This window comes from Babylonia areolata, chromosome 10 (assembly GCF_041734735.1).
Source record: "Babylonia areolata isolate BAREFJ2019XMU chromosome 10, ASM4173473v1, whole genome shotgun sequence".
In the NCBI taxonomy this organism is placed as follows: Eukaryota; Metazoa; Mollusca; class Gastropoda; order Neogastropoda; family Buccinidae; genus Babylonia; species Babylonia areolata.
In genome coordinates, this window is record NC_134885.1 from 43,058,544 (window position 1) to 43,075,731 (window position 17,188).

General features: G+C 41.8%; 1 protein-coding gene across 1 annotated transcript; it reads left to right on the top strand.

Annotated features, from left to right (window-relative positions):
• Nucleotides 1-2,216: 2,216 nt before the first annotated feature.
• On the top strand, nucleotides 2,217-13,867 carry LOC143286608 (uncharacterized). The gene is made up of 5 exons (XM_076594245.1): nucleotides 2,217-2,374; nucleotides 9,020-9,120; nucleotides 9,583-9,814; nucleotides 11,911-11,964; nucleotides 13,590-13,867. Exons 2-5 carry the CDS (start codon nucleotides 9,040-9,042, stop codon nucleotides 13,643-13,645), a joined length of 423 nt encoding a protein of 140 aa, XP_076450360.1. The 5' UTR covers nucleotides 2,217-2,374; nucleotides 9,020-9,039; the 3' UTR covers nucleotides 13,646-13,867.
• Nucleotides 13,868-17,188: the final 3,321 nt, after the last annotated feature.

The window sequence follows — 17,188 nt, forward strand, 5'->3', positions numbered from 1 at the left end:
TCTTCTCTCCTCTCTTGTTCATCTCTGTCTCTCCTGTCTCTCTTCTCTGTTCATCTCTGCTCTCCCTTTTCTCTCTCTCTCTCCTCCTCTGTTCATCTCTGTCTCTCCCTCTCTCTTTCCCTCTGTTCATCTGTCTGTCTGTCTGTCTGTCTCTCTCTCTGTTCATCTCTGTCTCTTCCTGTCTCTCTCTCTCTCACTCCCTGTTCATCTCTGTCTCTCCCTGTCTCTCTCTCTGTGTTCATCTCTGTCTCTCCCTGTCTCTGTCTCTCTCTCTCTGTTCATCTCTGTCTCTCCCTGTCTCTCTCTCTCTCTGTTCATCTCTGTCTCTCCCTGTCTCTGTCTCTCTCTCTGTGTTCACCTCTGTCTCTCCCTGTCTCTGTCTCTCTCTCTCTCTGTGTTCATCTCTGTCTCTCCCTGTTTCTCTCTCTCACTTTCTGTTCATCTCTGTCTCTCTCTCCCTCTCTCTCTCACTCTCTGTTCATCTCTGTCTCTCCCTCCCTCTCTCTCTGTGTTCATCTCTGTCTCTCCCTCCCTCTCTCTCTCTCTGTTCATCTCTGTCTCTCCCTGTCTCTCTCTCTCTCTCTGTTCATCTCTGTCTCTCCTGTCTCTGTCTCTCTCTCTGTGTTCACCTCTGTCTCTCCCTGTCTCTGTCTCTCTCTCAGTTCATCTCTGTCTCTCCCTGTTTCTCTCTCTCACTTTCTGTTCATCTCTGTCTCTCTCTCTCTCTCTTTCTCTCTCGCTGTGTTCATCTCTGTCTCTCCCTCCCTCTCTGTCTGTGTTCATCTCTGTCTCTCCCTCCCTCTCTCTCTCTCTGTTCATCTCTGTCTCTGTCTGTCTGTCTCTCTCTCTGTGTTCATCTCTGTCTCTCCCTCCCTCTCTCTATCACCCTCTGTTCATCTCTGTCTCTCTCACCCCCCCCACCCCCCACCCCCCACCCCCATCTCTCTCTCACACACAGACGTATTCACCGATATACAAACGCAGAAATGCGCACATGCACAAACATACGCACAAAGCATGTAAGCACACGCGCGCACGCATACACACATGCATGCAAGCATGCACCCCCCTATTCCACATACAAAGTCAGAGAGAGATAGGGATGATTTATTCAAAAGGCTATAGCTCCCGTAAAGTGGAAAATGAACAATGTAGTTATGGTACATTCATGTATTTGAAAACAACAACAACATGAAAATTTGTGAATTTCGATATTAAAACAACAACAACAACAGTTTTGTTACAACGTATCATGAGAGAGAGTGAGAAGGTGGGAGCTGGGGGGGTGGGGGGGGGGGGTGGAGGTGGCGGAGAGAGAGAGAGGCGGAGAGAGAGAGAGAAAGTGGGGGCGGGGTATGGGGAGAGAGAGGGTGTGAGGGAAAGAGAGAGACAGAGAAAGAGATAGAGAGACAGAGAGTGACCATATGCCATATCAAGGTCCTTACGACAAGAGTGAATTGGTCATTTCTGTTGTGCAACAAAACATAACAATAAAGAAATGAATGCACCGAGAGCATATACGGAAACCAAAAAAGTTCATTCTTTGCAGCAAAAATTGCAGCACCGAACAGCCAGTCAACACTTTATGATAACGGGGAGAGAGGGAGAACTGGGCTTTAGAGAGAGAGGATGAGAGGGAGAAAGAGAGAGAGTGGGAGAGAAAGAGAGAGAAAGAGGGACAGACAGAAAGAGAGAGGGAGAGAAAGAGAGAGAGAACGAGAGAGAAAAGGAGAGAGAGGGAGAGAGAGAGGGGGGAGAGAAAGAGAAAGAGAGAGGGAGAGAGAGAGAGAGAGAGAGAAAGAGAGGGAGAGGAGAGAGAGAGAAGAGAGACAGAGAAAGAGAGAGAGAGAGAAGAGAGAACGAGAGAGGGAGAGACAGAGAGAGACAGAGAAAGAGAGAAGGAGAGGGAGAGAGAGAAGAAAGAGAGAAAGAGAGAGAGAGAGGGGGGAGAAAGAGAGAGAGAGAGAGAGGGGGGATACAGAGAGAGAGAGGGAGACAGAGAGAGAGAGAGGGGGGAGGGGAGGGGGGACTGCAAAATGAAACCAAAGGAGAGACAAAGTCACACAGACAAAGGTATGAAAAATACGACCTGTCTTCAACACACATTCTGTCCATCAGTTCACGATGTGACATCCCGGATGAGATCCGGTTGGACTTTTTCAGAATCATTCTCCTTCTTTTTCTTCTTCTTCATTGTTCTCCGGCCTGATCTGTCCGTATAAAAGACTGGAGGCCTGGCCCCGTCTCTGAAGGACATCCTAACCACTGCAGCCTGCCCCTCGCGTGAAGAACACAGTCTGGAGTCAACGCCACAACCTGCTCTCCTTTCCCAACATCGTCATCGGCTTTTTTGGGAGGTGTCTGAAAGGTCCAGGTAAGGGGTGTTGTCAAAGGTACGACGTTTAGAAACAGCCCTGCTGAGTCAATAAAACTTACAACCGGGGAAACCATATATATTTGTTTTAAACTGTAGGTTGTAAAATAATTGATAAGAACGTTTCGAACAATTGATTCACCAGTATGGACAGTGTTCACTGGAAATGACAGTGGAGGTATCATGAGCGCTATTCTACAACCTACATTTTCTCCATTAGTATTTTTCCTAAGTAGCAGCGAGTTACCTACAAATACTAACTTTTAGTCCAGGACAGATACAAAAATGGTCAAAATGTCTGCAACAAAACCGTTCTTTTGACGATAAAATAGAATAAATCATACTGATCACGCTGATATAAACTTGACCGCTGTAGTTGGGGGGGAACATGATTAGATTTTGAATTTTAATAATTATTTCTCACACACTTGGCCATGAGAGAGCGCCTTACAAAGATCCGCAAGGCATGAGCAAGCCAGGGTTACGCAAGTGCGGTATAAGGGGTCGCCAGAGGAAAGCGTTTAGCGCGGTACAGTACTTGTGGCTGACTGCTGCCGCACTGATGCTATCCTATACCTCCGTTAGTAGGTCACTGCGGCAGATGACAGATACCGTACAGAAAATAAGAGAACTCTTTGGGGTCAAAAGGAAACAAAATTTTTAATTTCATCTATTATATATTAAATTGGTAGAAAATGCAAGTTTGCTTTTATGAATGTTTTACAGTTTCTTATCAGTCCTGACATTAATTTTCATAAAGAATGAAATCGGTATTATACCGACTGCAAAGGTAAAATTACGAAGGCAGCACGGGATCATTTAGTTCGCAGGAACAATTATGTTGACATTTTACGCAATGCACAACTTGGAAATACTTCATGCTCTGCTTATTAATGTGTAGTATATGAATATCTCAGTACCTGTTAACTAGGTTTGTTTCAATGAACATTGTCGGAGCACTGACCAGACAATTAATTCAGAAAGCATGGAAGGCAGATGATGGCAAAATCGACCAACATCATGTCTTGATGTAAAAAGAACGGTATGAAATATATATTTTTCTTTGGAAATGAAGCGGTATTTGCAAATGTGACTCACGAACCCTGGCGCAGTAGACACGTCGGTTTAGCGTGGGAAAGAAATGTATCTGGCTGGAGTATGAAGGTGGCAAAATGAAGTGCATCAGATAGTCATGAAGAGCAAAGACTGACTGGAAAATGAAAATGGGTCAGTCTCCAGAACTTTGTTGGAAATGGTGGTCTCTCAGTCTCATTCATTATAAACACGTGTTTACAATAATTATTCAAATGTTTCACATGTTATCAGGATTGCAATTCATGTCTGCAACAATTTTGTGAAAATATGGTTTGTTCTTGTATCTTAAATGTGTTGAAAATTATTAAAAACATCCAAAAGTTCGGCGCCATTTTGTGACATGGCAATGTGTCTAAACATGAAGTGGTCAGAAACAAATAAGTACAAACCTGATTAAAATCCAGTACATACAGACCTGATGTATATTCATTCGTTGTGATAATAAAACATTGATCATCAGTAAAAATGGTACATTAAGTTTGAAATATTACGCAAAAGAACCCGCGTGACAGACGTAAACAACCCGTTCCTCTTGACGTATTTTTATTCATTCAAAGACAAGCACATTCATGAATACACTACACGTTCTTTACTTGCAACAGGTGGTCAACAAATCTACCTTCTGCAGCACATACACTCATTTTCTGAAAAAAAAATGTCTATTCAACTATTTAAATGCAATCGTCGTCGCATATTAATTTTTAGTTCCGCTTTTCTGTGTTACTTCTGTGCATGTAAATGACCCAATAAAAATATACATGTAAACAAAATTAGAACTGTTTCCACATAAATCATGCGGATTCATCGCGGGAAAGCGTAAATCGGTTTGACAAACACCCTTCAATCGTGTGTGTTTGAACACAGATTCAGAGAATGTGTTGTTTCCGACAGCGTGTGAGATGTACATATGTTACACGGAAATCTCCGATATGTTCATTCGCACCCCGTGGTTGCTATATTAAAAAAAAAACAAACAAACAAACAAAAAATGTGTATGTTAATTTCGTCGTTGTTGTGGTTTGTTTGTACATTTATCTCTGATCCGATTAAGTTTAGACACAATCACTGTTTCTGACACATGGCGAGATGCGGTAGTATACGGATACTGGCGTAAGATTTCGAACCAAGTCAACGCATGTAGTTCAGTAAGACTGTTTTCAGTTGAAGACCTGTTGCATCAAAAGTTCCAAACAACAAAGTTCAAAGTAGAAAATCACCCCCTTAAATTACCTTGATTTTGGCTTTTGTTGTCTGGTGAAGTTTTATCACGAAATGATGTAAACTAGTTTATCAGTTCACAAGACAGACGAAGTGTGGAACGAAACACTGAGGAGAATTGATGTGAAAATGGAGTGCCTGCAGTGTTTCTGAAAAATAAAATCATCCAGGGTGGGGGAGTTAATTTAGGTATTTTGGGCTCAATGTTACATATGTCATAAGGTTTTAGGTAATCATTAATAAAATACATAATTTGTTTGAATGCATTGCACTGGCTAAGGATCGCATGATAGATTCATTACTATCATTATTATAAATCCAGTAATTCAAACATCTGCTTCGGGAAAGTTAGTTCAGGTAACTTGGATTCAATGTTACACGTGTTACAAAAAAAGTTTTACATAATCATTGATAAAATTTATGATCCATTGTTATCATTATGATCATTATTTATATCTCACGCTAAATCGACGTCTACTGCACCAGGGTTCGTGAGTCACATTTGTAAATACCGGTTCATTTCCAACGAAAAATATGTATTTCATACCGTTCTTTTCACATCAAGACATGATGTTCAATTTTGCCATCATCTGCCCTCCATACTTTCCCAGTTTATTGTCTGGACAGAGCGCCGATAATGTTCATTGAAACCGAACCTGGTTCACATATATTTAGATATTTATATTCTACACGTTAATAAGCGGAGCATGGAGTATATCCAAGTTGAGCATTGCGTAAAATATCAACAAAATTGTACTTACGAACTAAATGATCCCGTGCTGCCTTCGTAAATTCACCTTTGCAGTCGGTATAATACTGATTTCATTCTTTATGATATGTCATGAATGGTAGGAAACTGGAAAATATTCATGAAAGCGGATTTGCGTCTTCTACCACTTAAGTATAAAATACATGAAATTGAAAATGTTTGTTTCCTTTTGACCCGAAAGAGCTCTGTTCCTAGCTTACTGTTCAGATTCAGTGACCCGCTCACAGATCAGCATCAGCGCGGCAACAGTCAGTCACATGTACTGTACCGCGCTGAACGCTTTCCTCTGGCGATCCCTTATACCGCGCTTGCGTAACCTTCGCCTGTGCTTGCCTTGCGACTCTTTGTAAGGCGCTCTCACACAGGCAGAACTAATAAAAAATATTCGATTCTGGACATTAAAAATCAAAATCTACTTATATTCCCGCCCCCCTATAGTGGCCAACTTTATATCAGCGTGATCAGTATGATTTATTCTATTTTGTCGTAAAAAGAACGGTTTTGTTGCAGACATTTTGACCTAACGCAAATTTTAATCTAAATTCCCTGACTTATTTTAGCTCCAAGACGTCAAAGCGTGGGAACGTGTCCTTATGAGCTACTCCCCATCTGGTTTAAGAATGGAACAAGAGAGGCAAGGCCTTCAAGACTCACTTGCGATACATTTTTTTAAAAAAAAGAAGAAAAATCCAAGCTTTTTATGTATTGAGTATAATTTCGAAATGTAATGTTTAAGATGAGAAAGATCAGTTTAAAGCAAATTAAGTCCCCTAGCATTAATTACAGAGTAATTTCCCTTTTTTACTATCTGCACCAAAACGTTTGCAAAATAAATAAAACTTCCATGCTTAGCAAAAGAAGTTCCTGTTTGAACAAAAAATGATAATAATGACTGCTCTTGTTGTTGGGTCAGAATATCAAATCAAGGTGCCAAGTTTAGAGAATACAAAAAATATAAATATAACAGTAAATGTAGTTTGCATATAATTAGGCTTCATTTATTATTTTTTGTGCCCATCCCAAAGGTGCAATATTGTTTTAAACAATATGACTGGAAAGAACTGAATTTTTCCTATTTTTATGCCTAATTTGGTGTCAACTGACAAAGTATTTGCAGAGAAAATGTCAATGTTAAAGTTTACCACGGACACACACACACACACACACACACACACACACACACACACACACAGACAACCGAACACCGGGTTAAAACATAGACTCACTTTGTTTACACAAGTGAATCAAAAATAAACAAAATGGACATGGAGTTGACGCCTGGCCAGCCCAAAAGCTCAAACACGCTGGTTAGTGCCTAGACATCCTATCACAGTTATGACAACCAGTCGTGTCCGACTATGACCATCAGAACAGCAGTGGAAACATCTGTTGTTCCCACTATCTGGGCTAGAATTTGATTATTGTGGAGAGTGTCTTGCCCAAGTTACATCCCCATTTTCTCGACAAAAACAGTTTTAGGATAGTCGACGTTGGGATGGTCCGTGACATTTTGTTCTACATTGTTGTACATTAATGTCAACACGTGGCCTAGTGGTTAGGATGTCCACCTGGGGAGTCTGTGTGGTAGTGGTCATTGTTTACTCACCTTTTCAACTGTACTTTACTCAACTGACGAGTCAGACCCGACGGAAAGCGGTCTGTTCATGTGTGACCAATTATACCGCAGTTGACATCGATATACGACACTGTGGAACAAAATGTCACTGTCGTGACAAATTGTAATGTTTTGACATTTTGTACAGCGCGCACCGGAATGAAATGTCGTAATTTTGTACCGATTTGACATTTTGTACCACAACAATCCCCAAAGGCCAACTAGCCCCCAATGCTGCAGCACTTAGAGTCAGTGCAATCTTGCCTTTTATTTTTGAGAGTCATAGTCCTTCACTAAAGACGAAGATATAAATGAATTCTAATCGCAGTAGAGAATCCATTGATCATACAGCTCTCACTTTGCTGTTGGTCCAACTGTAAGCTTTTGCCAATCTCTGATAAAAGCCAAGTGAGCTGGGCCATCTCTCAGAAGAATGAATAAAACATTAGCCTAAAACAACTAAAAAGATAAACAAATCAATTATAAAAAAAAAAAGCGAACACAACTTCTGCCTTCTTTGTAATAATCGATCACCAGTTACTATATAGATCACAGTTTTCGTCAGCTGAACAAACTCATTTTTGATAATCTTTCAGATATGTTTTTTTATGTGCAACAGATAAGGTAGAGTAAAACTGAAATGAAATGGAATTATAGCATAGCCTTTACAGAATCTCAAAGAAATATGCAAAATATCTGAAACCCTGAGTTAGATGTTTACCCCAAACTCAACAAAATTACATCTTTACCACTTTGGTGTATTATCCATTATCTATCACCATCATTATGATGATGAGGAGGAGGAAGATGACGATAATGACGATGATTATTATTATTTTTACCAGCAGAAGCAGCAGAATTAGAAGTATCATCATCATCATCATCTTCTTCTTCATCATCATTATCATCATCATCACTACCCCCACCATCATTTGTCCATCATTATTATTATTATTATTATTATTATTATTATTATTATTATTATTATTGTCGTCGTCGTCGTCGTCATCATCACCATCATCATCATCATTATGATGGCTGCATTCATTGTTGTAAACACCGAACCAGCTAGTAGTAGTAGTAGTAGTAGTAGTAGTAGTAGTAGTGGCATTATTATGAAGATGATGGTTGTGTTGATTGTTGTGAACACGGAAGCAGCTATTATCATGATCATTATCATAGTTGCATCGATTGTTGTGAACACGGTAGCAGCTATTATCATTATCATGATCATTATCATAGTTGTATCGATTGTTGTGAACACGGAAGCAGCTATTATCATTATCATGATCATGATGATGGTTGTGTTGATTGTTGTGAACACGGTAGCAGCTATTATCATTACCATGATGATGGTTGTGTTGATTGTTGTGAACACGGTAGCAGCTATTATCATGACCATGATGATGGTTGTGTTGATTGTTGTGAACACGGAAGCAGCTATTATCATTATCATGATCATGATAATGGTTGTGTTGATTGTTGTGAACACGGAAGCAGCTATTATCATGACCATGATGATGGTTGTGTTGATTGTTGTGAACACGGTAGCAGCTATTATCATTACCATGATGATGGTTGTGTTGATTGTTGTGAACACGGTAGCAACTTTCATCATGATCATGATCATGATGATGGTTATGTTGATTGATGTGAACACGGAAGCAGCTATTATCATTAGCATGACCACGATGATAGTTGTGTTGATTGTTGTGAACACGGAAGCAGCTATTATCATGATCATGACCATGATGATAGTTGTGTTGATTGTTGTGAACACGGAAGCAGCTATTATCATGATCATGATCATGATGATAGTTGTGTTGATTGTTGTGAACACGGAAGCAGCTATTATCATTATCATGATCATGGTTGTGTTGATTGCTGTGAACAGGGTAGCAGCTATTATCATGATCATGACCATGATTGTGTTGATTGCTGTGAACAGGGTAGCAGAGTTCCGTGAAGATGCGTACTGCCGCTTTACTGTTGGTGCTGGTGCTGTCCGCATCGCTCATGTCCGAGACAGAGGCTGGCTGGTTCAGGAGGGTACGTAGCTGGCATGTGCACAATTCTCTGTCTGTCTGTCTGTCTCTGTCTCTGTCTGTGTCTGTCTCTCTCTCTCTCTCTCTCTCTGTGTGTGTGTGTGTGTGTGTGTGTGTGTGTGTGTGTGTGTGTGTGTGTGTGTGTTTTGTTGTTGTTGTTGTTATGATTAGGGATGGTTACATGTTTATGCACATGCAAGCGTGTTCATGTGTGTGTGTGTGTGTGTGTGTGTGTGTGTGTGTGTGTGTGTGTGTGTGTGTGTGTGTGTGTAGTGTCACATTTTGGTGTGTGTATGTAACATAGATGTAATGTTTTATGTTAACAAAAGCGTTTTTGTAAAGCACCTAGAGCAGATTTCTGGATGGTGTGCTATATAAGTATCCATTATTATTATTATTATTGGTGTTGTTGCTGTCGCTGTCCGTGGTTCTTGCTGCTACCGTCGTGGTGGGTGTGTGTCTCCAGGCCTGGCGACGTGTGAAAGACTTCGTCAAGCGGAACGTGCGGGTGAGGGTGTCTGTTCAGCGGAGCGTGAGGGACGCGGAGGGGGGTGCGGACGGCATGCTGGGGGTGGGGGTGGGGCGCTGCACCATGCAGGAGATCCTCCATCATTATGGCTGTGAGGTGGGCAAGGCCAACGACCACGTCACCAAGGAGACAGAGGATGCCATCTTTGGCAAGAGCGACGTCAACAAAGGTGTGTGTGTGTGTGTGTGTGTGTGTGTGTGTGTGTGTGTGTGTGTGTGTGTGTGTGTAGGACTGGTCTGGTTGTTGTTGCTGTTGTTGTTGTTGTGGTGGTGGTAGTGGTTCTTGTGTGTGTGTGTGTGTGTGTGTGTGTGTGTGTGTGTGTGTGTGTGTGTAGGACTGGTCTGGTTGTTGTTGCTGTTGTTGTTGTTGTGGTGGTGGTAGTGGTTCTTGTGTGTGTGTGTGTGTGTGTGTGTGTGTGTGTGTGTGTGTGTGTGTGTGTGTGTGTGTGTGTGTGTGTGTGTGTGTGTGTAGGACTGGTCTGGTTGTTGTTGTTGTTGTGGTGGTGGTGGTGGTGGTTCTTGTTCTTGTGTTTTTTTCTTTTTTGTTTGTTTGTTTGTTTTGTTTTGTTTTCTTGTTCTTGCTTTTCTTTCTTTTCCTCCAGCATAATCTTGATCATAATCATCATGATCATTATAGTCATCATCATCATCTTCTCTAACATTATCTTGATCATCATTTTCATGATCATCATCGTCATATTTCTCTTCTTCTTCTACTTCCTCCTCCTTCTCCTCTTCTGCTTCATCCTCGTCCTCTTCATCAGCTTCATCATCATCGTCCTCTTCACCATCATCATCATCATCATCTTCTTCGCCTTCTGCTTCTTTGTGGAATGAATCTCCCACGTTCACTCGAATGTACGAGTTGGCTTTTTTAAAAAAAAAAAAAATTTTAAATGAATGAACGTTTCTACCCTGCCATGTAGGCAGCCATTGTCCGTTTTCGGGGGTGTGCATTCTGAATGTGTTCTTGTTTCCATTACCTATCAGGTATCTTAAATGGTGCGCACTGAATTTTCTGCATGCATGTGCACACGAAGGGGGTTCAGGCACCAGTAGGTCTGTACATCTGTTGACCTGGGAGATAAAAAAAAAAAAAAAATCTCCAACCTTAAACCACCGGGCCCCGTGACCGGGATTTGAACCCAGGAAAGTCCAGCGATTCAAACACTCGGCTGCCGCGCCTTTGTAGGACTCTCTCTCTCTCTCTCTCTCTCTCTCTCTCCATCTCTCTCTCTGTATTATCTACCCATCTCTCTCTCTCTCTCTCTCTATATATATATATATATATCCACCTCTCTCTCTATATATATATATCCATCTCTCTCTCTCTCTCTCTCTCTCTCTCTCTCGCTATCTATATCTATCTATATCTCTCTACCTATCCATCTCCCTCTCTCTCTCGCTATATATATATATATATATATATATATATATATGTATCCATCTCTCTCTCTCTCTATCCATCTCTCTCTCTCTATCCATCTCTCTCTCCCTGTCTCTCTCTCGCTCTCTCTCTCTCTTTGGCATGTAGCGTTATAAATCAGCACATATCTTTCTTTTTCTGCTTTTGGTGTCACTGGCTTTATTAGGATTAAGTTTTGTGGGTTGTTCATTTAACTGGCGTGTGAATGATTAGTGTGAATGATTAGTACCCATTATATTGTTTTGTGGTTTTTCTTGCTGTTCATATGATTGATCACCTTTCTTTGTCCGTGATGATGTGTGTAGCCATTAATTTTTTTGTCGTTATTCTTGTTTTGTTTTCTTACTAACAAAATTTAAAGCTTCAAAGATATCATTTTTATCATCCTTACTTTAAAATATATTATTGTTATTACCACTACCACCACCACCACCACCACCACCATCATCATCATCATCATCGTCGTTCTTCTTCTTAGCTGTAGTAGTAGTAGCCGTAATTGTTGCATTATTGTTGTTGTTCAACAATCATTATTGTTATTAGCATTTTTTTTACATTGAAAAAAGAATGTTCTGCATTCACATGTTTGTTTTTGTGTGTCATAATCTATTCTAATTTCCATCTCTGTGGCATGAACTATCCTAATCTACAGCTGATGGTTTTGTCTTGTCCACTCTTGAATACACGCTGTTTGCACTTCACATTTTCTTCACACCTTGCTGCTGTGTGTATATACCAACGAAACGGAACATGACAATGAATTACTGAATAGAATCACAGAGACATTTGAAGACAACGAACAAAGGAATGGTTTGATAATTATGGTTTTCTTTTCCTCAGATAACATTCTCAACGACGAAGAACAGAAAACGTTTGAACTGATGTACTTGGCAGGTAAGGAAGGGAATGTACATGATTCGCGCGCGCGCACACACACACACACACACACACATGCACACACACACACGCACGCACGCACACACACACATACACACACACAGGCAGTAATGTACACACAAGTATGAGGTTCATGAAAGAAACTGTGGGTAATATGGGAGAAGAAGAGAGGCATATCTTATATAATAATTGATTACATTGCATTCCATAAGCAACTTCCAGAATTAATTAAACTAGACTTGAAAATATCGACTCTAGGAAGCGGCACCATAATCCTGGCTGGATGACGGACTGGGTTGGCTACAAATCTGCTTCTTAAAGAAGGAGGAGCAGTATCAAACATAATTCTAAACATAAAAAGAGCCTTGTTGTATGTAAGTTCCGACTTCAGCGGAAGGATATTTAAGTTTGTGTAATCAGTTATTGATAATGATGACGATTCAAGGATTAATTTGATGGCTCTCCTATGTAGACTCAGTAGTGGTTTAAGAACATTGTCACTAGCTGAATCCCAAACAGTTGATGCGTAATTGATATGTGATTCAATGTAAGCATAGAAGAATGATTTTATGCAATGTCAGTTTGAGAAATGTTTTACTTAAGATAGCTGGTATATTTTGGGGGGATATAGTTTTGCATAGCATCATTATATGATCAGACCAAGAAAGGTTATTATCTTTTGTAATACCAAGAATTTTATGACGATCTACTAAAGAGAGAGAGAGAGAGAGAGAGAGAGAGAGAGAGACAGAGAGAGAGAGAGAGAGAGAGACAGAGAGAGACAGAGAGAGAGAGAGAGAGAGAGAGAGAGTGTCGTTGTCCTTCTGTCACCTCTTTTGCTCTCTGTTTCTGTATCATTGTTTGTCTCTGTGTCACTCCGTCTCTCTGTGTGTTTCTCTCCGCCCCCTCCCTCTCTCTCTTTCTGTCTCCACTCTCCCCCTCCCTCTCTCTCTTTCTGCCTCCACTCTCCCCCTCCCTCTCTCTCTTTCTGCCTCCACTCTCCCCCTCCCTCTCTCTTTCTGTCTCCACTCTCCCCCTCCCTCTCTCTCTTTCTGCCTCCACTCTCCCCCTCCCTCTCTCTCTTTCTGCCTCCACTCTCCCCCTCCCTCTCTCTCTTTCTGTCTCCACTCTCTCCCTCCCTCTCTCTTTCTGTCTCCACTCTCCCCCTCCCTCTCTCTTTCTGTCTCCACTCTCCCCCTCCCTCTCTCTTTCTGTCTCCACTCTCTCCCTCCCTCTCTCTTTCTGTCTCCACTGTCCCCCTCCCTCTCTCTTTCTGTCTCCACTCTCTCCCTCCCTCTCTCTTTCTGTCTCCACTCTCCCCCTCCCTCTCTCTTTCTGTCTCCACTCTCTCCCTCCCTCTCTCTTTCTGTCTCCACTCTCTCCCTCCCTCTCTCTTTCTGTCTCCACTCTCCCCCTCCCTCTCTCTTTCTGTCTCCACTCTCCCCCTCCCTCTCTCTCTTTCTGTCTCCACTCTCTCCCTCCCTCTCTCTTTCTGTCTCCACTCTTTCCCTCCCTCTCTTATCTATTCGTCAACAGTTATCACAACAGCAGTTGTACTATAATCATCGTTGTCGACACTAGGATCATGATCATGGTCACCGTCATCATGTTTCTGTTCACAGAAATCTTGGAGGCGTGTGTCGAGAAGAAGGTCGCCTCTGAAAACGACGTGCTGTGAGCTGCTCAGCCCTGCTCAGAGTGCTCAGAACCCTGACTGGCGTGTAAGAAACGGGCCTCATTTCAGCAGAGTTCAGTCAAGGGGTTAAGACAGAAATACATCCAGCACACCTTCAGCTGACTATTGGCCAACCAACACAGAGTGTACATATGTAATTGACAGATGATGGCAACTGTTATGTAACAGATGTATAATGAAATAAACACAAATGATCTGATAAAATGTGTGTGTGTGTGTGTGTGTGTGTGTGTGTGAGAGAGAGAGAGAGAGAGAGAGAGAGAGAGAGAGAGAGAGAGAGAATCAATGCGTGGAAGTAATTATTCATCTGAAGTGCATGGTGTCGGGGAAAAAATGTCTTCAGGGTTCCATGCTCATTTCGGTTAGTGGCTTGCAGTCCGTTTACAGTGGATGGTACACCGCACACGAGCACGCGCGCATGTACGCGTACACACATATACACACACACACGCGCGCGCGCGCGCGCACACACACACACACACACATATACACACACACGAGCGCACACACACGGACAAACATATACAAAGATGTCATCTCGCGTGCGCGTGCACACACACACACACACACACACACACACACACACACACACACACACACACACACACACACACACACGAGCGCACACACACGGCCAAACACACACATTCTTTAGGAATAAGGAAATTTTCATCCGTTTTTTTTTTCTTTTATGTGTGTGTGTACTTTCTCTTTTTTTTCTCCCTATCTCTCTCTCTGTCTCTGTACCTGTCTCTCTCTGCCTGTCTGTCTGTCTGTCTATCTGCCTGTCTGTCTGTCTGTCTTACTCCACGGTCACACAACCCTCCATTTACTTGGAAGGCACACCAGGAAACAAACCAAAACTACCATGGATATTCCCTATGTTTATAATCATTAATCTATACTCAATATTTCAAAATATTACAAATACTTCGAAGCATACACACATTTTCTCAGGAAACTGAATCTTGAATTAGATGATCTAATCATGAAAACTGGTAATGATCCAGTTCATTTTTAAGCTCCTCTTATGGCCGGCCCTCAAAGTGGGTGGCTCAGATTTCCGACTTGACCCTCCTGGTCCCATTTCGTGTCAAGATGACTGGACCTACCAGCCGAAATCACGTGTCAAGATGACTGGACCTAACAGCCGACATCACGTGTCAAGATACATGACAGGACCTACCAGCCGACATCACGTGTCAAGATGACAGGACCTACCAGCCGACATCACGTGTCAAGATACATGACAGGACCTACCAGCCGACATCACGTGTCAAGGTACATGACAGGACCTACCAGCCGACATCACGTGTCAAGATGACAGGACCTACCAGCCGACATCACGTGTCAAGGTACATGACAGGACCTACCAGCCGACATCACGTGTCAAGATGACAGGACCTACCAGCTGACATCACGTGTCAAGATACATGACAGGACCCTACCAGCCTTGATTATAAAGCACCAGGGACCCCCTACAGACGCAGGGCAGGAAGGAAGCGCTGAGGTTCCACACAGCCACATGGCTGGTACCCGAACCAGATCTTCGATGCCAGCAGGAGGCAGCAGAGCGCCAACTGTATAGGCCTGCGGCAAAGGAGTGACAATAAAACTTGGCCGCATTTAAAAGAAAAGAAATTTAGAACGAAGTTCACTCCTGGACTATTTTCACAAAAAGTGCAGCCAATCAAGACATGGGACCAAATCGCTGTCTCACATTACTACCCAAAGTGGTACACATTTTCCACTGAACTTCATCACCGTCTCAGAAAACTACCTCATCCATTTCCACCTGATTCCTCCTCATGCTCAGCGCTTACACGCTTCCTGACACACTGTCTCTTTTCATGTTGTTTCAAGACCTTCTTTGGTACTGTCTTTTCCTGCCTATAGGTATACCAGTTACTTTTTTTTCTCTTTTTTTGCAGGACAAGGACATTTCATATTGCACGTTCATGTATGATAAATGCGATGTGGTTTCTGACATCGTGTGTGTGTGTGTGTGTGTGTGTGTGTGTGTGTGTGTGTGTGTGTGTGTGTGTGTGTGTGTGTGTGTGTGTGTGTGTAAGCATGTGATGCTTTTTTAAATCCAATCCTCGAGAAATGAATGAAAGAAAATGATCAGAAACGAACAAAGGAAAAGAAAAAAACATCAGTGATACACGAATGAACATAGACATAGTTCAATGAGGGAGTGTAGCATAACTAACATCAGTGATACACGAATGAACATAGACATAGTTCAATGAGGGAGTGACATAATTGAATATCAGTGATACACGAATGAACATAGACATAGTTCAATGAGGGAGTGGCATAACTGACATCAGTGATACACGAATGAACATAGACATGACTAACATCAGTGATACACGAATGAACATAGACATAGTTCAATGAGGGAGTGGCATAACTGACATCAGTGATACACGAATGAACATAGACATAGTTTATTTATTAAGACTTCTTGCTATAGCGCATATTCTTGAAGCTCTATGCGCTAGTTCAATGAAGGAGTGACATAAGGGAGGGAGAGAGAGAGAGAGAGAGAGAGAGAGAGAGAGAGAGAGAGAGAGAGAGAGAGAGAGAGAGGGAGAGAGAGAGTATTTCATACACATAACTTAGTTCCAAAATGATCTCCAGTAAACTATATTATGTAATAAGTTAACCTGTTAGTCTCTTCAATTGTGCGCCCGCTTTTTAATCACGTAATTTGTAAGTGTTCGCCGATTAGTCATTCCATCTCTCCATGTAACATGCATCGGGCTTTAAAAAAGAAAAAAGGAAAAGAAAAAAAAAAAAAAAAAAAAAGATTGACGGTTGTGATTTGAGTCAGTTTTGGAGTGGTTTACTTTTAACGGATGTAGACTATCCAAAATCATCACACATGTTTGTGGGCCACCCCCTCGACACACATACACATATGCACACCAAACAAAGTAACCTTCACTTTTCTCTCTCTCCAAAATCGCAGCTCTACCAGATGATGTGATATCTTTTTCCGCCGTGCACACGAATGACACTTAATGAAAGTTACGTCATCAGTCAACATTATTCTTCTCGCAGCTTCAGAAAGGAATTGATTACTAGAAACATGAGAGAAGCGCCTTCATGGCTCACTTACGATTCCTACTGATTTATTCCAAACAGAAGAGGGGAAAAAGTGCCCACTGCTCCCCGTAAAAAGCGTGCCGGCCTGGATGACAACCGGCAGAGAAATAACCATCAAGTTCAGAACACGAGATCAATGATCGATCAATCAGATTTGCAGAAATCACGAAATATATCGTTCGATCACAGTTCAGACTGGCAGACAATTCGAATATAAATATATACTGCATACTCGACCGATTCGCAGTAGGTTTAGCCAGCGAGTGTGAAAGTCCACTTAGTGTGTATTTCAAATCAGCAAGTGTCAGAGTCAATTTCAAGTCAGTAAGTGTTAGAGTCAGCAGAATGTGTATTTTATGTCAGCAAGTGTCAGAATCAACAAAATGTGTATTTTAAGTCAGCAAGTGTTAG

Excerpts from the sequence above, each read along its gene's own strand:
- LOC143286608 (XM_076594245.1), top strand. The coding sequence starts at position 9,040 with ATGCGTACTGCCGCTTTACTGTTGGTGCTGGTGCTGTCCGCATCGCTC. Across the intron at positions 9,121-9,582 it reads AGGCTGGCTGGTTCAGGAGG|GCCTGGCGACGTGTGAAAGA; the intron begins GTACGTAGCTGG and ends GTGTGTCTCCAG. Across the intron at positions 9,815-11,910 it reads CAAGAGCGACGTCAACAAAG|ATAACATTCTCAACGACGAA; the intron begins GTGTGTGTGTGT and ends TCTTTTCCTCAG.